The sequence below is a fragment of the Taeniopygia guttata genome, chromosome 8 (assembly GCF_048771995.1).
Source record: "Taeniopygia guttata chromosome 8, bTaeGut7.mat, whole genome shotgun sequence".
In the NCBI taxonomy this organism is placed as follows: domain Eukaryota; kingdom Metazoa; phylum Chordata; class Aves; order Passeriformes; family Estrildidae; genus Taeniopygia; species Taeniopygia guttata.
This window is the reverse complement of record NC_133033.1, coordinates 31,574,098-31,599,525: the sequence shown is the minus strand read 5'-3', so window position 1 is coordinate 31,599,525 and position 25,428 is coordinate 31,574,098. Positions and strand designations below refer to the sequence as shown.

Here is a 25,428-nt window from a genome sequence, read left to right as displayed (position 1 = left end):
TTCCCTTATCTAGACAAATCCCCCAGCTTGGGGTGAGCCACCAGCCACAGCTGCAGAGATGCCAGAGCCCAGCAATTTGGAAGTAAAAGGACAACCAGTCTTAAATGACAGAGCTGTCATCATCCAGGCACTGCCTTAATCCCACCAGGCAAAAATTCCTTCATTTGAAGGACTGCTCTGCAGCAAGGCTCCAAGAGAGAGGATTTCAGTCTCTGTTTAGCTGGCTAAACGACCATGAAAAAATAAAACATAGTAGAAAATAAAATTAAACTGAATGAAACAAAATAGAATAGCATAGAAGAGCATAAAGTAAAATAAAGTAAAACAAAATAAAGTAAAATAAAGTAAAAAAATAAAATAAAGTAAAAATAAAATAAAATAAAATAAAAAATAAAATAAAATAAAAATATAAAAATTAAAATAACATAAAATAAAATTAAAAATGATAAAATAAAATAAAATAAAATAAAATAAAATAAAATAAAATAAAATAAAATAAAATAAAATAAAATAAAATAAAATAAAATAAAATAAAATAAAAATAAAATAAAATAAAATATGGTATGCAGCCCAGGAGCAAATGCCATTGGCACATGGAGAGGAGGGCAGAGATGAGACAGTGGCATCGGTATGGCTGCCCAAGGGTCCCCTTCAGCAGTGGAACCACAGACAATTCCAGGGGTGTAAAACCTACCAGAAACCTTTGGGGGTCTTTGAGGAGTGCCAGCATGGGCAGCCCAGCCCCCAGAACCGGGACAGGTCTCGGGGCAGGCACTGGACCAAGCCTGAGCATCCCTGCCTGGATGTGGGTTGAGACATTCAGGAAAGGAGACAAAAGAGGGGGCCAGGAGCCCTGCAGCCCCCTTGGCTGAGTCCCTGCCCAGCCTGCCAGACCCTGGAAAGCCAAGCAGCCCCACATCCCACTCCCCCCCTGCTTTCTGGGTCAGCCAGATCCCCTCCCAGCCCCGCTGCAGCCAGCTGGATGCACGGTTGCTGTGGCAACGGGTTCCCAGAGATGAAATCCTTATTTCTTACTTTTTCTTCCCTTGCTTAAGGGAAAAAAAAAAAAATATATACAAGAGGCCCTGTGTATCCCCCGTGGCACGGAAACGCCCGTGCCCAGCAAGAGAGGGGGTCTGCAGTGGGCACAGCGTGGGGACAAGGTGCCCCAAGGTGAGGATGGGGACGTGCACACTGTGCCTCCCTCCTGAGCCCCCATCGCCCCCAGTTTGGCCACAGGGGACTCCCTGCTCCTCGCTGGGATGCTGTCAGCTTTCCTGCAGCCTTTTCCAGCCAGGCTGCCCCTACTCACAGCTGAGGTTGGTGCTGGGCTCCAGTGCCTGGAGGAGGGAATGTTACCAGGCATGGGGTGTCCCCGGTGCTTCAGTGGCTCTGAGCAGGTCACCTCACTCCAGGCTCTGCACCCCCAGGAAAAGGGATGTGGCTATGCTGCATGGCCAAGAGGAGGGGCTGGAATGGGGTCCCACCAGCAGTTTTCACCCAATTATTAGATGAGCTATTAGACAAGCATGTCCTGCCCCACCAGGTGCTCCAGGGCAGGGCCAGGGTAGGATGTGTCCCTTTCATAGATCCCTCTCTGCTTTGCTGGAAACTCTGGAAGCCCCCAAGCCTCGGGGACAAACATCTCCCACAGCAAACCAGACAGCCAGGAGCACTCTGGGCGCCACAGCAATGTTCCACCACCAGCAGCAACCACTCCAGGAGGAGGCAGCAAGAACGTGGCACTCCTGGATTTTCAGCAGGCATACACCCCAAGCATCCATCTCAAATTCATGGGAACAGGGGCTCAGACCCCAGCCAGCCCAGCTGTGGGCAGCAGGAAGGGATTCAGTGAATCCCACTGCCAGGATGGGCGCTGCTAAGGGGCAGGAAGGCAGCTGAGGTGGGGTGTTTTGGGTTCCCTTCCCCACCACAGCTGCTGGCACCTCCTGAGGCGAGTCCCCCGCTGCCCTCCAAGCCACCCAGCAGGAAGATGACAGCAGCTGTCCCCTCGCTGGGCCTGCCAGAGCACAGATCACACCCGTGGCTTTCAGAGCATGCGACAGTGCCCAGGATCAAAGCCAAGTCCAATTAATGGCTCACAATCTTATTAGAGAAATTATTGCAGGATCTTGAGCAAAAGTCCGATATATCCACTCCATTCCATTAGTCAGGCTCATTTAGTAATTCAATCAATCTAAGCACGGCAATTGAGCTCCCCTGGTATCATTTAACTTGGTTATTCTCTAGGTACTTAAGAATTTCTTAATATTTGCTTCATTATTTCACCATAACACCTATTCCCAGGTGCAGGGTTCACGCTGTGGGCCCCATGGTGGAGTCAGCCCTGCTGCAGCCCTCTGCCAGGCTCTGCTCTCATGAGATGGTGACATATGATGGTGGGGATGGGGCCTCTGGTGGTGATGCCCCTGGGAATTAAGCCAAGCCAGGGAATGGCACCACAACACCCCAAGAACTCCTTCCCAGTGAGAACAAAGTGCAGGGACCAAAGAGCTGCCCCGTCTGCCAACAGCTTTGGGACCCCCAGCCAGCATCCAGATGCAGGTGAGAGGAAGAACGCTCAATAGGATGCTCTTCTCACTTGACATGGAACTGGAAAAAAGTATGGGATAATGCAACCCTGCAGCTCCTTGGCTCCTGCTTCCCTCCTCCAGGGCCTTTTAGGAGCTGGGAGTGGAGGACAGAGCAGGGGGACACAATCTCCAGCAGGCCACAGCAGCAGGGAAGTGTGTGGGACAAGGATGAGAGCTGACAGGAGTCACATCTGGCCAGAGCCGGGCGGGCGGGCGCGCCGGTGGCCGTCACCCTGATCAGCAGCAGCCACATCCCTCCCTGATCTGTCTCACACCCTTACAACCACCCCCCCCAAATCCTGTTATTAACCTAGGGAAGTAAGGGCCAGAGCCTCCAGAAGTAGAGCCAAGAGCTTAGCTAGGATTTAACCCAAAAAAAAAATTGATTAGATATTTCGGGGAGATATTCAAGAGCAGTTAAATATGCCCAGCTCATCGGTGCCTTTGAAAAATCTCACCCCTCTAAAAAATTAGAATTGATTTTGTATTTAAAAAGGAATCTATTTAATTTAAAAGTAAGATAATTTGAAATCGTGACAGCTTGTATTAAGGCTGGAGTTTATGATAATCTATTAAAGTCATTGAAGTTAAGAACCATCTCCCATCCTCTACTGCAGAGGCTCCCGGGAGGGCAGTGGGGAGTGGGGAGATGAGGGGCTGCACTGCCCTAATTCAGAGCACACCAACTGGGCTGGAAACCTGCAGAGCCAGAAGCAGCTCCTTCAGCTCCTCCACACTCAGGGAAAAAAAAACAGCATGCAAAAAACTGCCCAGTATCTCAAGATCTTGAAATATCTGGCACCCAGAAAGCACAAGTTCAACTCATCAGCTCTGCTTTCTCATTTCTCAAGTCGATTTTACACTCAAAAAGGTATTTCCAGACTTTACTTTTCAAACATTTATTGCATTACAGAGAAGGCAAAGGAGTCAAAGCCTCCGTCTTTGGTGTGGTTTTTAATTGCATCACAAATCTCCCTCGACCCCAAGGGGGCTGAGGGAAAGCAGGATGCTCGTAAATACCCCTCTTGCCACTTTATAACCTGCAAAGGATGGGGCCCGAAAAAATTAGCAGCCTGCAGGAGTGTGAATCCAGTTAATGACATATCAAATGTGGCTGGATGCTGCCGAGCCAAGCAGCGAGGGAGAAGGGGGTGTGAAGGCGAGCGGACAGGGAATATTGAGCTGCAAATTAGCATTTCTTAATAGCCACCAACCAGCAAAACGCTTCCTCCCTGCAGGAAAAAATACAACTAATGCAACAAACACAAAATGAGATGAAAGGCGACCATTCCAAATGAAGGTTTGCTTGATTTAAGGCAGGATGGAGGCAGGATGAAAGCAGGTGATTTGAAATGTCAGCAGCCCGGTGCGCAGCAAGCGGCCCCATCCCGGCTCCCACACCCTCGGCACTTCCCAAAAATTCAGGAGCTGGGAGAAAACCCAACACTAAAACGGGGAGATGGTGTTGGAGACCCCTTAGGGATAAACACAAACTAGTGTGGGGTTTATTGGTGAGAGCCCTGAGTTGCTCCTGAGCAAACACAGGCAGCGAGGCAGCAGGAAGGCGGTCAGCACAATTAACTCGCTCCACTCATTAGCAAAAAGAGCTGCAAAGCAGGGAAAAGCCTTGTCCAAGAACCTCACCTAATCCTAGGGCAGAAGTCATAACCCCATAGACAGCCCATCTGCTTTTGGAGGAACAGAGGAGCAGACAGCAGGTCCCCATGTTTGGGAGATCCAAGCACCAAAACCCTCACAGCTGTCTCTGGCAGTGGGATGGACACAGCAGGGAGGGTGAGACCCAAAAAAGTGCATGGAAAGCGGGCAGTGAGCACTGCCTCACCCTCTTGTGTAAAGATAAATATAAAGCTCATCATTAATTGATGTTACTGGAGCTCCCTGTCAGGGGTTATCAGGGGTCAGGAGTCACAGCCATTTTTGGCATGCCCAGTTCAACAACTGCCCCCAGCACTTCAGCTTTACCAAGCACCATACATGGCTCTCCAAAGATCCCAGCACATCTTTAGCTGGGAGAAAAATCTATGTATCCATCAGTGGGAGCCCTGGTTTGGCCACTGTGGCAGGGAGGTGCCACCAAGGCAGGGGAACCACACATGAAAACTAGCCAAGCTCAAAAGCCCCTGAATTATTTAGGAGGAATTTGAGGGGGACACCAGGAGTGGAGGCGGATGATACCCCACCATCCTTGGGCTCCCTGGTCCAGACCCTTTCCCAGCTGCTCCCCTCTCTCATCCCCCTACTGTAGCCACCTACCTGCACGCTCACACCCTCTTTGAGGGGAAACTGAGGCACGGAGAGACCCCCAAAGGGAGCTGATCTAGAGCCCACAAGGCAGAGCCACTGCCATGAGCCTCTGTGAAGCAATTCCAGCCCAAATTTCTGACCAGGGCCAGCACCTGGGTCTGCTCCAAGCCTGTCAGCCAGGGTGGTAGCTCACCTTCCCTTGGGAACCCCTAGATCTGAAAACCACCAGAGCAGCAGCAGCAGCTCCCTGGTTCAGACACTGAACCAGACCAGGCTCAGGAGCGTGTGGGGATTATCTCCCACTCCAGGACATTATTTATTACACATTCAAACTGAAGCCAGGTGGGTGCAATTAACGGGTCTGGTTTTTGCCAGGGATGGTGCAAGAAGCCCTGTGTGAAGCCACATTTCTGGGAAGATGCTCCAACACAGCCTCCAGTCCCTGCACAAGGGCTTGTGAGAACAAAAACAGCCACTCACACCAGCTCCAGGCTTCAGCCTGACATAGCCACGTCCCCAGCAAGTGTGCAGTGACAGCACTGATGCTCTTGAGTTTTTTGGGCTGAGGAACCTCCAAATCCAGAGGTTGCAGCCTCTGAGTTGCCAAACCTGGGTCTTGCTTCTGTGTATTTCAGAGCTTCTGCCATGCAAAAGCAATGTCCAGGCTAATAGTGGCGGTAGTAGTAGTAATAATAATAATAATAATAATAATAATAATAATAATAATAATGATAATAATAAAAACAACAACCCCACACGGTAAAGCAGCACAAAACAGTAACACCCACAGATGGCAAAGTGGCCATGCCAGCTTCAAGGCAAGCCTTTGTCTCACAGGGAGAGGTAACATGGCATTTCCCAGAAGTCACCAAGGAAAACAGGGGTCCCACAAGGTGCCTCCTCCTGCCAGCCCAGCCCCAGCACTCCAGGCAGGAAGACTTGAACTGGGATCACCTCTGTGTCTCCACAGCCCAAACCCCTGCATGCTAGGGGTTGGCACAGCACCATGAACAGCCATGTTTTTGGGGGATCAGTGTCCCAAGCAGCAATGCCCCAGAGAGCCTGGCCAGCATCAGGGTGCACTGGCACAGGGCTTGTCATCCTTGTATTTGCCTGGCAGCAGAGAGTAGAAGGAGGCAAAAGCAAACCCCTGCTAGGCATCATCAGTGCAGTGGGGACTGCCATGGCAGGCAGCTTCTTTCCTGCAATGCCCAGTGTGTGGTACCTCACGGATCTGAAAAATCCCTGAGTGTTACAGTGCACTTGGGCTATGCTTTCCCCATTTCCAGGGACCCCTGTGACTCTGATCAGGTAAGAGTGTCCCCTCCTTCCTGCCCTGACAGGGTTGGTGGAGATCCAGAGAAGCCCTCCCTGTCCAGAGCCCGGATAAGGCCATGTCCCTTCCTGTTCGCCCTCTTTTCCCCTCTCTCTTCCCCTGGATCTCGTGGAATAAAGAAGCTGGACAACCACATCGGGGATAGAGCTTCTTTTGAATCTCTGCCCATCTCCTGATGTTCCTCCCCTCAAGGCCTCGTGTCTCTGGGCTGGCCTGATCATTTAGGGGGTGAGAGAGGTAGAAGCATCACCTGAGGAAAACCCCACCATATGGGCTGGGCTCATGCCCAGGAACCTCCTCCTGAACCCCACCCAGGTGCTCCCTGCTGGCAGCCCCCGAGCTCCCGGGGCCCATCGGGGTCTGGCTGCACAGATCGGCTCCGAGGGGCCAGGGGACGAGCACTCAGGTGGCCCTTGGGCCATGGAGGTGGCAGGGGCTGGAAGCCAGGGCTGCATCCCACCTGCATCCGCAGCGCTGCTGCCTTGTTGCCACAGCAACGCTCTCCGCAGCATCCCGCAGCACAGGGCTTGCACCGGGGCCAGGGGAGAACTGCAGCCCACTGCCCCTGCCACACAGCCCCCGACCCCACAAACAGCCCTGCCTGTCCCCACACACCCTCCCCACGGCCTCAGCACCCCACGCTGCCTCTGCCTTTCCCCCGGGAGCAGGGGGATACCTGCACAGCAGCCAGTGCTGCCCCAAGCCCACCCAGCAACCACAGCTCGGGGGTCTTACCACATGGAGGGGGCCATAGGCCATGGAAGTGATGAATTGCTGGGAAAAAACCCAGTCTGGGGTCACCACTATACACAAGGGTACGGTGGGGCAATGTCACATCAAGCAACACACCAGTACCACATTTTCGGTATTTTACCACATTTTAAAACGCCACCAAACAAGGGTGGCATTTTAAAAACTTCATGGGACACTGAAGGTGCAGCCACAGAAGCAACAGATGGACAAGGCTTACAGGAGGTGACACAGCCACTGTGAGGCTGCTAGGAAAGGGATGGTGGCAGTTGCCAAGGGTAGGATGTTATGTGTGGGCAAGGAACTGTCATTCTGCACCAATGTCACCAAAAATGACACATCTCAGGACTTGTTCCAGGTGGTGAGGAGGGAAGCAGGTCCCTGTACACAAGGGGTGGAGGCCTCACTCTGCATAAACAAAGGAGCAAAATGCTTTAATTGGCTTAAGTACCCAAAGAGATAAGGGCAGATAAGCCTCACCCAATGGATGAAGAGCAGGTGGGAACCATCCAGACCATGAATAGGCCAGAGCCTAAAACCTGGGGGCAGAAGAACAGGAGGCAGCGCACCCAGGCAGGATGGGATATACTGAGCAGTGGAGTATTTTCCCATCAGGCTGCAGCAAAGGTGACCCTGCTCAGGGGCAGACAAAAGCAGAAACCCTCACCTCCAGCCGGGCCCGCTGCGAGCAGACTGTGGCCTCCTGCCTGCACAAACCGCCGGTGACCATTGATCGAGCCGGGGACGAGCCCCGTGGATGACAACCTGGGCATGCACCGGGCACCGCGGGCCTGCAGCATCTCCAGAGATGCGGCACCGGGGGGTACCGGCCCCGGGGCCGAGATGCGGCACCGGGGGGTACCCGGCACCGGGGGTACCGGGCCCGGGGCCGAGATGCTGCACCGGGGGGTACCGGGCCCGGGGCCGAGATGCTGCACCGGGGGGTACCGGGCCCGGGGCCCAGATGCGGCACCGGGGGATACCGGCCCCGGGGGGTACCGGCCCCGGGACCGAGATGCGGCACCGGGGGGTACCGGCCCCGGGGCGGAGATGCTGCACCGGGGGGTACCGGCCCCGGGGCCGAGATGCTGCACCGGGGGGTACCGGCCCCGGGGCCGAGCCGCCGCAGGGCTCCCGCCCGCCGGTGCGGCAGGGAGGAGCCGCGCTGCCGGGGATGCTCCCGGCGCCGCCGAGGATGCTCCCGGCCCCGCCGCGCTCCCGCAGGCTCACCCAGCACGAAGTAGGGCAGCTCCGTGTTCTCCAGGTCATCCACCACCACCATCTCGCCGGGGAAATCGTTGCGGACCGAGAAGAGCAGCTTGGGCTCGGCGGCCGAGGGGCCGTGCATGATGCTGAGGTCGTTCTCCCGCAGGAAGGGCAGCGCCGACACCGTGATGCTCTTCAGTTTGCACTCCAGCTCCTTGGCCGCCGCCTCCGCCGCCGCCTCGGCGGGGCCGCTGCCCGCGGCCAGGCAGCAGCCGGCCAGCAGCGAGCACAGCCCGGCCAAAGCCATCTTGGAGCCCCGCGCCGCGCTCCCGGCGCCGGGCGGGAGGCGGTGGCGAGGGGCGGGGACCGCGGGCCGGCACCTCCCCGTGCGGCGCGGCTCGGCACGGCTCGGCACGGCTCGGCACGGCTCGGCTTCTGCGGCCCCCCGCCTCTCCTTCCCTCCTCTTCCCCCGTTCTCCTCCCCAGCCCTGCGAAAGCGGGAGAACCGCGGAGCGATGCGGTGGCGGGAGGGATGCGGGACTGCCCGGCCTCCTTCTGCCGGAGAATAGCGCGCAGGTACCACCCCCGCTGCACTGGAGAGATCCCACACCTCCAAAATCCCACACCGACTTCCAAAACCCCACGAGATATCGTGGAACCCAAAACCCCAGAAGAGGTCACTGACCTACAAAATCCCAGAAGTCACAGACCTCCAAAATAAGTCCCAGGAAAAGTCATGGACCCCAAAACCCCAGGGGAAGTCGCAGACCTCCAAAATAAGTCCCAGGAGAAGTCATGGACCTCAAAGCCCCAGAAGAAGTCACAGACCTCCAAATCCCTCAAGCCCATATGAAATATATATCATCGTGTGTATACATACATACATATATATATGTATATACATATGGAGTGTAAGGGCAACCCCAAACCTGCTGGATTTGGATCTTTTTCCCAGACCTGGATGCTTTTTATTATCACCCTCTTTAAGTGAGCACAAAGCAGCACTGACAGCTGGTCTGACAGCCACACCTTCCTGCAGACACCTGTGGTCCCCACCGCAGTCAAAATCTTCTGATGGAAAATGTTCTCTTCTTCCACAGTGGGGGCAATGCCCAGTGCTCATCCCAGCAGGAATTCACGGCTGTGTGCTGCTGGTGTGATGTGGTTTTCCCAGCGGGACTCTCCTGGCAGCAGATAGCTCTGGAACAGGGTGTGGAGGCATGGCAGAGCTCCCACACCACAGCTCCTCACCATCTCCTCATGGGAGCACAGCCCCATCCCTCCTGGCTCCTCCAAAGAAAACCACACACAGCAGATACTTGTGGGGTTTTTGTATTTTGCTTTCACAGAGCTCTCCACCTCGTCTTGTGAGGGTTTCCCTGAATTCCTCCTCCCTCGTGTGTGCCAGCTGTGAAGCTTAACATGCCCCAGAGTGGGCATCGAGGGGGGACAGCACTGTGTCCCACACACCCCAAGCAGTGGGTGCTTTTCCCCAGAGTGATCTGTCTTTTTAACCCCCTGTATTTTTAACTTCCATGACACTTTTGGCAGGAAGAACTATGCCGACCAGAAATCACCTATTTTCAACAACCAGAGAGAAGCACTGAACTAAACCAGTGGGGATGTAGTGGTGTGTGTTTCAGCAGTGCTGTCTCTCTCCAGCACCAACAGGCCCAGGATCAGGAAAAATCAGGGAAAAAAATGCAAACAAACAAACAAAAAAAAAATCAAATGGGGAAAATTGGAGAAGGAAAATCAGGAAAAATGAGCAGCGATGTCTTGTAGGATGTGGCCTTCCTTTTGTGTTCCTTTTGGGGAGCACAGGGAAACGCCAATGGATGACCCTCACAAGGCCCTTTCACTGATCTTCTTTCACCAGGTGATACAAACTCATTAAAAGGAGCTTTCCATTCTGAAAAATAAAAAAGAGATTTGCATTATTTAGCGGGTGTCTCCAACAAGGTTCTTTCAAGGTTTGGAAAAGGGATGCACCCCTAGGAGCTGTGCCCCTGGAATGCCCTGGAGGTGTGAAGAGGAGCAAGGAAGGGGTTTGGTGGGAGGTGTGAAGAACACAGAGGGATAAATAGAGCACATATAAAAAAACCATCCGAGAACACCAAATCTGGTGTCACTGACGTGTCCTCCACCTAAGGTTGCCCAGAGAACCTGGGAATGTGGATCCCTGCAAGTGTTCGAGCCCAGGTTTGTGGGGCTTGGATCAACCTGGTCTAGCAGAAGGGGTCCCTGCCCATGACGGGAACGGGACGATCTCCAGAATCCCTTCCAGCCCCTCCATTCCCGATCCCGCACATCCCGCACATCCCGGGCTGATCCCAGGGTCCCTCCAGCCCCGCCATTCCCGATCCCGCACATCCCGGGCTGATCCCAGGGTCCCTCCAGCCCCGCCATTCCCGATCCCGCACATCCCGGGCTGATCTCAGGGATCCTCCAGCCCCGCCATTCCCGATCCCGCACATCCCGGGCTGATCCCAGGGTCCCTCCAGCCCCGCCATTCCCGATCCCGCACATCCCGGGCTGATCCCAGGGTCCCTCCAGCCCCGCCATTCCCGATCCCGCACATCCCGGGCTGATCCCAGGGTCCCTCCAGCCCCGCCATTCCCGATCCCGCACATCCCGGGCTGATCTCCAGAATCCCTTCCAGCCCCGCCATTCCCGATCCCGCACATCCCGGGCTGATCTCCAGAATCCCTTCCAGCCCCGCCATTCCCTATCCCGCACATCCCGCACATCCCGGGGCTCCCTCACGCCGGGTCGGGAGGCGGGGCCAGGACCTGCTCGCCCCGCCCCGCCCCTCCCCGCCCCACCAATGGGGAGGCGCGGGGCCGGCGGCGGCGGCTGTGATTGGCCGTGCCGGTGCATATATCAGCGCGCGGCGCGGGGCCCGCGGAGCGCGGCGGGCGCGGGGCAGCGCGGGATGGCGGCGGCGCCGCCGGGGCCCGCCCGGCCGCCCGCACATGGCGCGGCCCGCAGGCGGCGGCGGGGCAGCGCCCGGGGCCGCTGAGCCGCAGCGGAGCCGCAGCGGAGCGGCACGCCGAGGAGAGGCGGCCGGTGCCCCGCCGGCGCTGCTTTGGAGCCTGGGGTGAGTCTGCGGGGGCGCGGGGTCTGAGCCGGCGTGGGGATGCCCCGGTGCTGGGGTGGGGAAGGAGTGCTGCGGGCCGGCGGCGGCCCCGCAAGGGCGGAGATCCCGGGTGCCGACGCCGGCTCGCTCGGTGACCTTGGTCAAGTTGTGTCTCCGCTCCGGGCTCGCTTCGCAGCCTCCCCGGGTGAGCGAGCCCGGGTGCCGGGGAAGGCACCGAGTGCCGCCCGGCCGGAGCCACCCCAGAGCGGGGCCCGCAGGGGACGGGCGGCTGCGACCGGCCCGGTGGGATATCTGCTACCTGCTGTCAGGATACACGGGATGCCCGGGATGCTGGGACCCGCCGCTGTGTGCTGAGCGCGCTGCTCGGCGTGAAATGCCGGTGTGAGACACCCCGCGCCCGCTGGGACCGGGGAGATGCCCCCGCACAGCTTAAAACGCACATTTCTCCGATGGGCCCCGATTATTCAATAGCCTGTGGGGGAACCTCCCGTTCCCCGCACCGCAGGGCTCCGCTCCGCCACCCGGAGCAGCGGATCGAGCAGTGGGTGCGTGACCCGTCGGGAGATGTCTGCTCACCTCGGGCGCTCACCCAGCACAGCTCCGGGAGCCCGGCGGTCCCCGCTCCCTTCCCTTCCCTGAGCACTCATCTTTCCAGTGAGAAACAGAACTCTGTGTCCTTAAAGCGCTGGAGAGCACCGGCTCTCGGCGCAGCGATGCCCGGTCCCCTCCCCGGGGACCCGGAGCGGCTGCCCCGGAGCGGCGGTGGCGGTCCCGGGGTGCCGAGCCTGGCGCTGCGGGCCGGGTGGGACCGCCGGCAGATGTCAGTGTCCCCTCTCGGCAGCCGCCAGGAGGGTCCCTGCCAGCCCCGGAGTCGCTGCGATGAGGCCCCTGCACTTTTTCCGAAGCGGAGCTGCCCTTGGTGGCCGTTCAGTGACAGTTTGGGGACCTGGGGAGCAGCAGGGTGCTGGAGAGGGGAGTGGCCCCACTCTGCCGCCCCGGAGGAGAGCTCCCTCTCTGCCCAACACCACCGGATTATTTATCCTGTGCTGCTAACGTTGAGCTACACTTGTGCATCACTGCCTGTCCGTGACACTTGTCACTCGTGTGAAGGCAAGGCAGGGAAGGGGAGCGGTGTTCCTTGCCTTGCACTGCCCCCAGCTCCTGCGTGAAGATGGTACAGGGCTTGCAGGATCTGTCAGAAGGAAGGAGCCATCCTCCCCGAGGAGGAGGCTGCAGGGCTGCTCTCCTTCCCTGGCCCCTTGTGCGCAGGGTTGCTCTTTTTCCCCATCCCTTTGTGAGCAGGTCTTCTCTTCCCTTGTCCTAAAGATCCATCTGCAGGGGTTCTTCGGTCGGAGAGCTCAGTGCAAGGTGGGGAAGCCGTAGCTGCTGTTGCCGTCACTGTGCTGGGGGAGGGAAATTGTATTTTGCATGTTTATTTGCTTTATTTAAGCAGGTTTTTGCCTGTAGGTGTGAAAGTCTCGGGTGTGCAAAGCCAGAGGCCAGAACACATGGCACTGGTGCGACTCTGCACGCAGCTGCCATCTCCCCTGACAGCGGCTCAGGCTTCAACTCATTTGATGTCTTATGCAAATCCTCGGCTCCCTGAGTCCTGGGATTTTCTGTTATTTTCCTTTACTCTCATCTTCAAGTGTCTCGCTCTTGAGGATGTGAAGAAAAGCTAATAAAAGGAACCCAAGTCACTGAGTCCTACAGGTTTTCCAACTGGGTCTCACGGGCTGAGAGGAGGGCAGTGACTTGGAATCCCTCGGCTATAGCAACTGCACGGGCTGCAGATGGTGGCCAGTGGGAGCCCGGCGAGAATCCTGTCACAGCCAGGGCTGTATCCTCAGGCGGCTCCGTGGTGGCTGTCCCCACGCTCGAGGCTCCGTGGTGGCTGTCCCCGCGCTCGAGGCTCCGTGGTGGCTGTCCCCACGCTGGCCGCCTGGAGCCGTGTGGCCGAGGCCGGCTGCCAGGTGGCTGCCAGCACCCCGCCGTGCCCGCTTTGCCAGCGATTACCGCGCTGCTGTCGCTCCGGCGGGGCCAGCTCCGCTCTCTTCATTAGCCCGGCAGATCAATGAGGCCCTGGCGCTTCCTCGGGAGCTCTCTGCAAGCCACAGTCGAGCCGGGGCACGGGCAGAGGAGACGGGGCAGGCATGGCGAGGCAGGGCTGGCTGTAGGGGAAGTGCTTTTCACAAAGCCCCAGTGAGGCTGGTGGCTCCGGAGCAATGGGAGCATCCTGCTAAAATTGAGCCCTTTGGGATTGTCGGTCCTGAGGTGTGCAAGCAGCAGAGCAAGAGGTGGCCTGGGCACCTGCGTGAATTCACAGATGGACATGGCTCAGCTGAGTCAATCCACTTCAGAAGCTAAACTGCACTTAGCCTTTGCCCAGGCTCTTTTAAGTGGCCTTAATTTGATAAAGCTTTTCCATGTTTAATGAGAAGGTGACTCAGTCACTGGGTTTGATGTTTGTTCCCACTAAAAGGCGTCCCCAGGGAGCTGGAGCCCCCTCCCCATCGGCCCTGCACAGGTGCCCCTTTGCTCCCACTGTGCCCCAGGGACCAGCCCCAGTGACTGGGCAATGCCACAGCTCTCCCACCAAAGGGATCATGTACCCACCATGGACAGTGGGGGTTTGCTTTGGCTCTGGGCTTCAGCTCAGCCTGCACAGAGGGAGTTCCAGAGTCCATCTGGAATCTTCCTGTGCTTCCCAACGGCACCTGGCAAATACCAGTGCCCCTCTCCCCAGTGCGTGCTTCCCGGTTTCTGTATCTCGAGATCTGCTCCTGCAGCATGAAAGGGCACAAATCAATGTTAATGTCCCTAACAATTAGCTAACATCTTAATTATCGAACCCAGCCTGATTAGTGGTGGAGCACGTGGCTCTGGAGCTGCCGTCAGCATGGAAGTGAGCAAGACCTCGGCATAACTCTGAGGTTATGCTGAGGGTGTTGCTGCTGTTGCTGTCTGCTCCACGGGCAGCAGACGGAGGCTTTTGCAGCCCACCTGAGCACCCACACCCCTCCTTCAGCCTCTCAAGCCATTTTGGATGAGGGAACCACTGCAGAAGTGACCCCACTGCCATCCTCAGGGTGGGAGGTGCCTCTAGAAATTGCCACAAGCTCTTAGTAAGATGTAGCTCACGACGTGTGACAGTGTGGGCCGTGCATCAGCCACCACTGGAGGAGCACCGGGGTGTTCCTCCCTGGTTCTTGCCATGGGGACACAGTGGGCTGCAAGAAGCTCAGGAGGACTTGGCCCTGAAAGAGGTTGTGCAGGAAAATCTGCCAGAAATATTTGCTTTGGTACTCTTCTTCCATTGCTTTGGGGTTTTTATAGAAGGGGGAAGAGGAGAGAAAAAAAAATTAGCAAGTTGGAAGTTTTCCAACTTTTGTGATGCAAAACCCTAAATCAAAAGGAAGAAGAAAAAAAGAGTTGTCAGATGCTTCTCATCAAATCTTCATTTTTTTGGATCAAGGAAAAGTGATTAGAGAGTTATTTCCAGCTCTAGTAGTAAGGTCAAGGGGGTTACTTGTTTTTAAAGAGCTTTACTCTCCCCAGCATCCCTGGAGGATCCCGGTGTGAGCATGCGCAGGTGCGCCCCAAAAAGCATTGTCCCAACCCCACAGAGCAGCAGTGCAGCCCCCCTTCCCCTCACATCAGAGACAGTCCCCCCCAGCTGTAGGGATAAGGACTATACAGAACTCTGGCGATATCTGCACTTATTTATTTTCTGTAACTCCTGGTCGATAGGAGGAAATAAATGATCCCAGCTGACAGTGGTGCAGGAGAGCTGCTCCGTGGGGATCAGCTGCTGCACAGCTCAGTGCAGCCCCCACACAGGCCTTCCTTGCCCGTTCCTGCCTGACTTGGGACTCCAGTTCTGTTGGCAAGGATGCTGGCGTGCGTCATCACCCGTCCCCAAGCTGGAGCCTCCCTCGGAGGTGCCGGCACACGCCGTGTAAATAAGAGGGACGTGTGAATAAAAGCTCACTTAGCAAGGCTGGAAACTTTGCTTCATGCCAGGAGGGAATCTTCACTGGTTTTGTACCAATTTGCCCCGGCCAAGTGCTGGAAATATCAAATCCTATTTTTATTGCTCTGTGGTAAAACATGAAGTAGCCACAGGGAAACATGCCATGCTCAGCTCTCAGATCTCAGAAGGAGCTCCCCAGGGAAGGCGTCAGAGCAGGCTGAGATGGTTTCTAGCTGGTCTAGGGACCACAGCCTAAGAGAAAAGGTGGCCAAAGTGGGCTTATCCATAATATCTATCCCCATGATGGTGAGCCAGATGTTTCCTGCCTTAGCTGTGGTGGGAGAGGGGATTTGGAGGGGAAGGACAGTATGGGAAGCCCCTCCTGGTGAAGGCACGTGGAGATGCCCCCCAGGGTGGTAATGGCAAGGGGCTGGTTAGTGGTTCTGGAAGCATTTAATGTCTAGGATGGTTTGATGGAAAAGACAGTGCTCTGCCTGGTGTGTGCCACCCCCAAAAAAATCCCCTCTGTGCTTTCAATTAAAGGAAGGATACTCCCATGTCCTCCTGATTTACACCAGGAAAGCTTCAGGGAGGGTGGTGCAAAACCATCCCTACCAGTCTGTGGTGGTGTGCAGTGGTGATGGATGAGGCACTTGTGGAAAAGAATCTCCTTTCACCACTTAAAATCCCCTTGAACATTGCCTGTAAGACCCAAGCTGGTACAGATCTGTGTGGAGGGAGGGGGGAGAGGGACACACCAGGGAGCAGCCCCTGCCCAGCCCCACCTCAGCTGGAGGTGGGTCAGGAGCAACTCAAAACCCATGGATGATGATGGGGGAGGAAGAGATAGGGTGTGCCAAGCCTGTTTGTGAGGCAACAGGCAGAGTCCCGGTGCACCAGATATTTAAACAAGGTGTTTTGCTGTCACAGCCATATTTAATGCTACAAGCAGTGTGTTTCCATGGGCAGGGTTTAGAAAGATGCTGTTCAAGGATGCTTTTCCCTCCCTTGGCTTCTCAGCTGAGATCAGAGTGTTGCTTTCCTCCTTGCTGTGTGGGAAAGGGATCAAATTGCCGAGGGCTTAGCTTATGGTCAGTATCTAAACCATCCACGAGGTTTCCTGCCAGACCCTGGCTCCCACCATTCTTCCCTGGACACAGCAGCTGCTCCTGGGTCAGCACAGCAGCAGGACCCGTGCCTGCAGGCAGCATGGACCTGGGGGGGTTTAATCTCAAGCTTTGAGGATTCCTTTGGTCTCCAGGCCACATCAATTTTTAATTGTACCAGCAGATAGTCCTGGGGAGGGGAGCAAAGTGCAGGTCTGCTTCAGGCAGACTCTGCACCCCATCTGCCTGCTTCCCCTCAGCCCAGCTGTGGTTGCAGGCAGGGAGGATTAGGGGCAGCCAAATGCCTCGGCTGTTCAGCCAGCACCCACACATGGCAGCACACAAGCAGCTCTGTGAGCCCCTGGCATCGGGCCCTGCCACCTTTTGGGGGTGACAGATGCCCCCTCCAGCACTTGAGGCACAGAGCGAGGAAACCAGCCTGGCAATGGGACAGGTTTGGGCCAGGATTTGTCACATCCAGGCGTGGGGGACTCCACGTGCCAGGGGCAGGAGGCAGTGACTGGGCTGCCATGTGGCTGCCTGCCAGGCTGGGAAAAACCAGGGTGACACGTGAAAAAGAGTGTGGGGGAGCAAAAACCCTGCCTGCTGCTCCTGCCCTGGCACCCCAGCCTGGTGATGCGAAAGTCTCAGCTTTTGTTACAAATTCACAGGGCCCCAGCCTCGAGGGCTGAGCGAGAAGCTGAGAAAGTGTAATCAAAGGGCACCCTTAAGGTTTTAAAAATAGAAGAGAGGGAGAAAAAAATTGAAAAAAAACCATATTATTACATGTTCAAGCATGATGATTCATCCAGCATAGCCCTGTTTGGGAGAATGCAGGGTTGGTGTGTGCTCAGCAGGGATGGGCATTTGGGCTCCAGCTGCCTTCCTGGAGCAAAAACCATCTTCCGTGGCAGTACTGCGGCAATGGGGTCCCTGGTTTGAGGCAAACAGCTCTTGTTGCCTCACAGCACACCTGGCCTTGGCCAGACCTTGCAGATCACTTTCATTGGCAAATTCAGGCTCTGGCGTTGTGGTTGCTGCTGCCAGACTAGCTCCATCTTTACTTTGCACTCAAAACACTTCTTCCATCAGCCTAGCCAACCTTGGAGTGGACATCCATCCATCCGTCCGTCCATCCATCCTCCATCCATCCATCCATCCATCCATCCATCCATCCATCCATCCATCCATCCATCCATCCATCAGCAGGACACAAAGAATAAGTCTAACATCAGCCACACATGATCCAGTCCATACCTGGAGAAGCTCATTTTTCCAGTTCCCCTTGATTGTAATTTTTAGCCCTACCTGAAATGAGCTGCAAATGCTCATGACGTGTGTCCCCACCATGCAGGGCGCAGGGCACCCCACAGCAGCAAGCTGGGCTTGACAGGCTGATGTATGGCAGAGAAAAACATAAAGAAAAAGGCAAAAATTCCTCAAACATCCATCAGCAGGTGTCGGAATCTGTGGTGTTGATGATCCTGAGATTGTAGAAAGTCTCTGTCTTTCTGCCCCGCTGCCAAAGCAGAAGCCATAATTGGTCTGTGCTGGTTTCAAGGTTGTTTATTCTGTTTATCTCTAACATGTTCTGCTGCCCTGCCGCAGCTCTGTCCTGCAGGGCAGCGTGTGGGGCTCTGCCCTCAGTGGGATGGTACAAACATTAAATACCACAAACTACCTGTGCTGGATTTACAATAACGTGCCAATATCTGTCACCTACGTTGGACAGTGTGTCCCCAGCCTGAACCAACAGAAAAATGCCAACACCACAGTGAAACATGGAGGGCATGAAGAAGGAGAAAAAGGACAAGGCACACCCAATTTCCTCCATCTTGTCCCCTTTGAACCCCATATCTAGAATCCTAAAATTTTACTTTTGCACCCGTGCCACACTTAATTATTGCTTATATCAAACACTCAGAGCTTGTAATTCATCCTGTAAGATTGAAAACTCTTTTCCATGGACAGAGATCACAGACAGTGTCTCTGGGGGCTCTGTCCAGGAGGGTTCCTGACCCCTGCCAGGGTCCCAGGGCAGGCAGAGGGAAGCCCTGGGTTCCCACAAGCAGGAATTAATTTAGCTTCAGCAGCACCCCCAGCCCATAAACTCTTATCTCCTGTAGCACGAGCAGTCCGTGCCTGACGCGGGGCTCGCCGTGTCAGCATGCCAGAGCTTGCTCCTGGTTTGTGTCTTGCAGGATGGGGCTGTCCCGGAGGAATTTTGGGGGGTGAGAGAATGAAGAAGGCGGCCGGGCAGCAGCAGGATGGGGCGGCAGGAGCTGCCCCGCGCTGACGGGCCCCCGCCGATGCTCCCGTGGCCGCTGGCCCTGCTGGCCCTGAGCGCCTGCTGCCGCTGGGGAGTGGCCGCTGGGGCTGGCAGCGCCGTGCCCCAGGGCCATGCAGCCCCTGCGACCCCTTCCTCCTCCTCCTCATCCTCCTCTCCCTCCGCCCGGCCGCCCCTGGACTGGCTCCTCACCGACCGCGGGCCCTTCTACCGAGCTCAGGAGTACGTGGACTTCGTGGAGCGCTACCGGCAGGGTTTCACCACCAGGTACAGGATCTACAGGTGAGAGGCTGTGGGGGGCTGTGGGGTGGGAGGATGTCCATTGGGACATGGCTGGGGGGATGTGAGATGCTGTTTTTCCAGGGAATGTTAATAGCAGCCCCTCTCCCAGGATGCTCATGCGTGGCCAGGCTGGGCTCCAGGCAGGATTTGCCCTAAGGTGGGAGGGATTTGGTGCACAGGTTGAGATGGAATCAGCCCTTACAGCAGGAGGCACAGGGCCCGCTGGGCTGGATGGGTCTCATGTGTACTCCAGTCCCTTTGGACATCCTCCACCTACCCATCTCCTGCCCTGAGATGGAAACTGGGGACAGCAGAAGAGGCAATGTGCACCTGGTGTCCACCTTCCAGGCCCTTTGGACAAAGATGCTCTTTTGTCCTTTATCTGTGCACAAAGATGTCTCTGTGACAAATTACTGCCTAGAGTGGCAGTCCTCTGGGGCTGGGGCTCGAGAAAAGCCACCCTGACTGACCCCATGGCATGTCCCCAGTGCCATCAGCCCATGGACTGCTATGGGGTGCTATATACATGGGGACTGAGGCTGGAGGGGGTTTCTTGCCAGCAGAGAACCAGGTTTGGCAGCAGTGGGGTCCACTCACCACAGCAAAGGACCACCCCGTGACAGCCTCTGTGGGAAATCCACTCTATTCCACCGCATCCTGGACCTAATTGGGGCTGCTACCTCTGGCTAATGAGGTAGCAGCCCCAATTTTCCCTTCCACTCCCTACTGGTGCTGAGCCCTGGGGGCTTCCAGCAGCGAGGCAAAGCCTGACCACAGCCTCTTGGGAGTGCTGACGTGGGTGCCAGGATTGCAGCCCTGTTATGCAGCCCAGCACCCCCAGGGAGCTCCTCTCCTCTTTCTGTGTGCTGGCGCTGCCATGCCGAGGGACCTGCGTCCTCCAGGGATGCTGCTGGTGACGGTGGTGGGACAGGAAGGAGCAGCCAGAGGGACAGCAGCTGGCTCACACCTCCCCTGAGGCAGAGAACCTGCCATCAGCCTTCGGGGCTCGTTTGCCTCGGGGATGGAAGTGGGAATTGGCACCCCAACCCCGAGGGAAAGTGTGTGTGCAAGGGGAGAAGCAGCATCTTCCCTGCCTCATCCTCAGCTCTGCTACTGACCCCTGCATCCCATCTTCTGGACCCAAAAGTCATGGTGGGAGGCATCCTGTCATCTGCCAAGCCCAGCAGCTGCTGCTTTGCACCCATCCACTGCTCCCCCCTTCTCCCTCCCTCTCCCTCTTTTCCCAGCCATGTCTGAAAGGCACTGCCTGGTTCTAATTAGAGCAAAATGCCAAAGATTAGGCTGAAATTTGCTGCCGGTTGTTTATGAGGCTGTGGGGTTTTGGAGGCAGTGACAGGCTGGGTGGCACATTCACAGCATCTGGGGCTCTGAGGGGACCCACCACATCCCAACACCTCCAGCTGCCCACAAAATGCTGCTGATATTTAAAACCATGATAGCCCCAGATGCTGGATTTTCACTTGGACCCGTAGGCATAGGGCTGGAGGAGGGATGAGATGGGTCCAGCCCTGCCCTGGGCTGTGATTAATGCCTTCCGGAGGTGCTGGATAATAAATATCCGCTGCTTGTAGCTCTTTATCACCATCAATGGCTTAGGGAGGGACGGTGCTTTTGTCCTGGCTGGATCCATAGCTGGCAGCAGGTCCTTCACTTCCAGTGGGGAGGTCAGGATGATTCTAACCAGAGTTTTCTTCCTGTCCTGAGCTGGAAATTGGGGACATAAGGAAGGAGAGCGTGCATGTGCCACGGCCAGAACCACTTCACGCCCTCTCCCCACTGCTGCTCTCCTCCCACAGAGAGTTTGCCCGTTGGAAGGTGAATAATTTGGCCTTGGAGAGGAAAGATTTCTTCAGCCTTCCGCTTCCCCTGGCGCCTGAATTCATCCGCAACATCCGACTGCTGGGGCGCCGGCCCAGCCCGCAGCAGATCACCGAGAGCCTCATCAAAAAGTACGGGACACACTTCCTGCTGGCTGCCACGCTGGGAGGTGAGTGCTGGGGCTCAGCCCTGCTCACCCCTGGCACAGGGACTGTGCCAAGGAGGGAGAGTGGGGAAAGGAGCGCTGCAGGAGGAGCGTGGCCAAGAAAGGGGAGCCCGGCAGCCTTCCCAAATATCTCGTGTCCCACCAGGAGAGGAGTCCCTGACCATTTTTGTGGACAAGCGCAAGCTGAGCCGGAGGGCAGAGCCCGCGGCGGGGGCTGGGAACAGCTCGGGGGTGTCGCTGGAGACCCTGCACCAGCTGGCAGCCTCCTACTTCATCGACAGGGAGAGCACCCTGCGCCGCCTGCACCACATCCAGATCGCCACGGCCGCCATCAAGGTAGGCCAGGGCGGACAGCACCCGGGAGGGGGGCTGAAACAGCAGGAAAGTTAACACGGTCCCATTATTTATGGGAAATTGGGCACGCTAATAAAGGCACATTTTTCAGCGGGCTGCCGCCTGTCAGCAAGCTAATTAGCAGATAATTAGTTCTCCTCTCCGACCACCTCCCCGCTATGAGGAGTAGGGCTTGGCCATAGCGGGGCTTGGCCAGCGGGTCCGGGATTATCTGCAGCACTCTCAGTGTCTCACCCTGTGTCCCCTCCTGTATCCCTGACCGCCTCCGTGCCCCGCCTTAGGTGACAGAAACACGGACAGGGCCACTCGGCTGCAGCAACTATGACAACCTGGACTCGGTGAGCTCTGTCCTGGTGCAGAGCCCTGAGAACAAAGTGCAGCTCCAAGGTAGGACCGGGCTCGTGGGGATGTGAGGGCGGACAAGTGCTGCCATGGGATGCTTGTGGGTGCACGGGGGGGTTGCATGGGAGGATGCTGGCATGAGATGCTGCTTCTAATTTCAGGGCTGGGGAGGAAAATAACGAAAGCTGGGCAGGATGAGGTTGTTGCTTGTCTGCCAAGAGGAGGCAAGATCGATGCAGAGCCCAGACAAGCGGCTCCACAGCAAATTGATATGATAATCGTGCGAGGGTGGGAGCCCGGGGAGAGGGAGGCTCGTGCCCTCCTGCCCAGCTGGTGTCGAGGGGCTCCGTGCTGCGCTGATCTGATGCTCTGGGGCCGCTCCCTGCGCAGGGCTGCAGACGGTGCTGCCCTCCTACCTGCGGGAGAGGTTCGTGGCGGCCGCCCTCAGCTACATCGCCTGCGGCTCTGCCGGGGAGCTGCTGTGCCGCCGGAGCGACTGCCGCTGCCAGTGCCAGCCCGCCCTGCCCCGCTGCAACTGCCCCGAGGCCGACGTGCAGGCGCTGGAGAGCAGCCTGGCCCAGCTCGGCCGGGCCTGGGAGAGCCACCACAGCCAGTTCGAGGAGTCGGGTGAGCCTGGGGAGACCCCACCGAGCATCTCCCTCCCCTTCGAGCAGCCCAGGCTGGTGCTGGCTCCCCAGGGTGGTCTTGCTCAGAGGTCGGGTGGAGGGAGGTTGCTTTCAGCCCCACCTTCCCCGCCTGCTCTCCAGAGTCCGCTGACGCCATCTCCTTCTCCCCACAGAGGAGTTTCAGGCCCTGGTGAAAAGACTCCCCACGGACCGTTTCCTGAACAGGACGGCCATCTCCCACTTCTGGACCATGGATCTGGATGTCCAGCATCGCTACCAACAGCTGGGCACCAGCCTGAAGCTGCTCTCCAGGAAAACCTACCGACTCATCCGGCGGCTCTTCAACCTCAGCAAGCGCTGCCACCGCCAGCCTCGCTTCAAGCTGCCGAAGGAGAGGTAGGGTGCCATGGCAGACCCTGCTGGGGATGCTGCCCCGTGCCACAAGGGTGGCTCACAGCCAGGGGCTACCTCCCTGGGGCTGCAACTGGAGAAGCTCCCACCTAGGAGGGGGTGAGCAGGCAGCAGGAGTGGCTGTGGCCCTGAGAGATCAGGTCCAAACCTGAAGGTGAAAAATGGGGCTTGGTTCATGAGGGGCCACCAGCAGAGCAGAAAACAAACACGAGGTGGGCAGCTCTTCCATCCTTAGGGAAGGTCAGTCGCATCCCAAAAGGTGCCATCTAAGCCTCTGTTCTGCGTTTCCTCTGCACCAGGTCCCTCCCTTACTGGTGGAGCCGTGCACAGTCGCTCCTGTACTGCAGCGAGACCACCGTGCCTGGGACCTTCCTGGAAGAAAGCCACAGCTGTACCTGTCCCTCCGAGCAGCCCTCCTGCCAGGGGTCCATACCGTGTGCCTTGGGCGAGGGGCCAGCCTGTGCCAGCTGTGACCAGGACAACAGCACCCGCTGCGGGACCTGCAACCACGGCTACGTTCTCGCCCAGGGCTCCTGCCGCCCTGAGGTGGCCGACTCGCTGGAGCACTACCTGGGGCTGGAGACCGACCTGCAGGACTTGGAGCTCAAGTACCTGCTGCAGAAACGGGACAGCCGCATTGAGGTGCACTCCATCTTCATCAGCAACGACATGCGCCTGGGCAGCTGGTTCGACCCCTCCTGGAGGAAGCGCATGCTCTTGACCCTGAAGAGCAACAAGTACAAGCCCGGGCTGGTTCACGTCATGCTGGCCCTCTCTCTGCAGATCTGCCTCACCAAGAACAGCACCCTGGAGCCCGTCATGGCCATCTATGTTAACCCCTTTGGGGGAAGCCACTCAGAGAGCTGGTTCATGCCTGTCAATGAGGGCAGCTTCCCAGACTGGGAAAGGACTACCGTAGATGCCTCTGCCCAGTGCCAAAACTGGACAATCACCTTGGGCAACAAGTGGAAGACCTTCTTTGAAACGGTCCACGTCTACTTGCGGAGCCGCATCAAGTCTCTGGATGACAGCTCCAATGAGACAATCTACTATGAGCCCTTGGAGATGTCAGATCCCTCCAAGAACCTGGGCTACATGAAAATCAACAGCTTGCAAGTCTTTGGCTACAGCCTGCCCTTTGAGCCGGACGCTATCCGTGACCTGATCCTCCAGCTGGACTACCCCTACACCCAGGGCTCCCAGGACTCGGCCATGCTCCAGCTGCTGGAGATCAGGGACCGGGTGAACAGGCTCTCACCCCCTGGCAAAATCCGCCTGGACCTCTTCACTTGCTTGCTGCGGCACCGGCTCAAGCTGGCCAACAACGAGGTGGCGAGGATCCAGTCCTCCCTGAGAGCCTTCAGCGCCCGGCTGCCCAACGCGCTGGAGCAGGAGACGGGCAAGCTGTGCAGCTAACGGCCGGCAGCGCTCCGACCTCGGCGCCGGGGCCGGGAGGAAAGACTTCCTGGGGAGGAGAGAGAAAGGACCACCCTAAACATTGAAATCAAGGCCTTACCTTAGTGCCAACTGCGTGCTTCCATGGTACACCCAGCAACTGGCCAAAGAGACACAGGGCTCCAGCGGATGGAGGGTGCCAGTGGGACTAAGGAGGAGGGATGGCTCATGCAGCGCAGGCTGGCTCCGAGTGCGGGGACAATGCCCCTGTGGCCACCACGGAGGTGGCTGGGGAGGTGTGCCAATAGCCCAGGGGAGTGTGGTGTGGCCAGAGGCAGCTGCTGGTCCCCCCAGAGCAGGTGCTTAACCCACCGTGAGGATCCCCCAGTGGCGGCCTCCTTGCCACCCCAACTTTTGTAATCTTTTTAAGAGGTTTCTACTGGCACCTTTGCCTTTGCATCCCCCATGATCCATCCTGCAGCCGTACCCTCGCACACGGTGCTGCTGGGGGTCCACAGCACAGGCCCTGGAGACCCAGCAGGGCTCCCTGGGGCCTCTCCACGAGCACCTCGTGTCTGCTGCGGTGCCAGGGCACCGTCTCACCCCTTGTCTGGGAAGGACCTGGCACCTGCGCCGGGGACGCTGCTGTCACCGACACCGGCGGAGACCTCTGGGCCACGGTTCCCTACAAAAAAAAACCAACAACAACAAAAGAAAACCCTAATGCAAAAGAAAGAAAAAGAAAATGTTTTATTTATGTATTTATTTATTTGGTTTGTTTGAGACAGGTTTTTTTAAGCCTATTCATTTGAGGAGTGTCATTTCTTGTCAGTGGCTCCAGCCAAGAGACATCTCAGTAAAATGTATCTGTTTAATATATTTTTTAAAAAATGCCTTTTTTGAGCAAAAGAGCAACCAAAACCAACTGAGATTAAAAAAAAAAAAAAAAAAAAAAGAAAGAAAAGAACAGAACAGTTACTGTCATCCCTAGCCCTGGCTTTTCCCGTGCTGTGTGGCTCCCCTCCCTCCCTCCTTCCCGGTGCTGCTGCCGCTGCTGTGCTGGGTGCCTGACTGGAATATCAAGCAGTGGAGCTGCCCGGCTGTCAGATGGGAATGCCGGGTACCCAGACAAGCAGAGCTCACTGCTCCAGTGCCTGCCCTCATTCCTTGGCCAAGGATGAGGCAGAGAGAGGAAGGAGCCGACCCTCTGACCGCAGGGACACCCCAGGGAGGGCGTGCAGACAGAGGGGATGGTGCAGGGAAGGGAGAGGGGTGGGAAAAGTGTATCAGTGTGCAGATCTGAGGCTGCTTTCTGATCCTCCACAGCTGGCAAAACTTGTCTGCTTGGATGCTGCAAAGGCGGTGGAAACCCCAACTCATCCATCCTGCTTCTGTC

The 25,428-nt window shown here is 56.8% G+C and overlaps 2 protein-coding genes across 7 annotated transcripts in view; one reads left to right on the top strand and one right to left on the bottom strand.

Moving 5' to 3' along the window:
- The window catches only part of ASTN1 (astrotactin 1), a 62,155-nt gene extending 53,390 nt beyond the window's left edge, over nt 1-8,765 (bottom strand). For 3 of the 5 annotated variants that reach the window (XR_003961741.4, XM_030279556.4, XM_030279559.4), the window contains exon 1: nt 8,176-8,558. Coding sequence is in view for 4 of the 5 variants with exons in the window: in XM_030279556.4 (XP_030135416.4) it covers nt 8,176-8,458 (283 nt within the window). In the remaining variant the exon portion in view is untranslated. Of the gene's footprint in view, nt 1-8,175 lie in introns of all 5 variants that reach the window. The other 2 variants (XM_030279555.4, XM_004175440.6) reach the window with 2 other exon arrangements.
- A 2,330-nt stretch (nt 8,766-11,095) lies between these two features.
- On the top strand, nt 11,096-24,911 carry BRINP2 (BMP/retinoic acid inducible neural specific 2). Of its 2 annotated transcripts, none has more exons than XM_072932975.1 (8): nt 11,096-11,251; nt 18,532-18,884; nt 20,717-20,907; nt 21,050-21,240; nt 21,540-21,645; nt 21,991-22,227; nt 22,400-22,622; nt 22,937-24,911. In XM_072932975.1, exons 2-8 carry the CDS (start codon nt 18,598-18,600, stop codon nt 24,051-24,053), a joined length of 2,352 nt encoding a protein of 783 aa, XP_072789076.1. In that variant the 5' UTR covers nt 11,096-11,251; nt 18,532-18,597; the 3' UTR covers nt 24,054-24,911. The 2 variants fall into 2 exon arrangements, with proteins under 2 accessions (XP_072789076.1, XP_030135420.4); XM_030279560.4 differs by having other exon boundaries at nt 11,097-11,251; nt 18,532-18,899.
- The last annotated feature ends 517 nt before the right edge of the window (nt 24,912-25,428 follow it).

Excerpts from the sequence above, each read along its gene's own strand:
- BRINP2 (XM_030279560.4), top strand. The coding sequence starts at position 18,598 with ATGGGGCGGCAGGAGCTGCCCCGCGCTGACGGGCCCCCGCCGATGCTC. Across the intron at positions 20,908-21,049 it reads GCTGGCTGCCACGCTGGGAG|GAGAGGAGTCCCTGACCATT; the intron begins GTGAGTGCTGGG and ends GTGTCCCACCAG. Across the intron at positions 21,646-21,990 it reads GAACAAAGTGCAGCTCCAAG|GGCTGCAGACGGTGCTGCCC; the intron begins GTAGGACCGGGC and ends CTCCCTGCGCAG.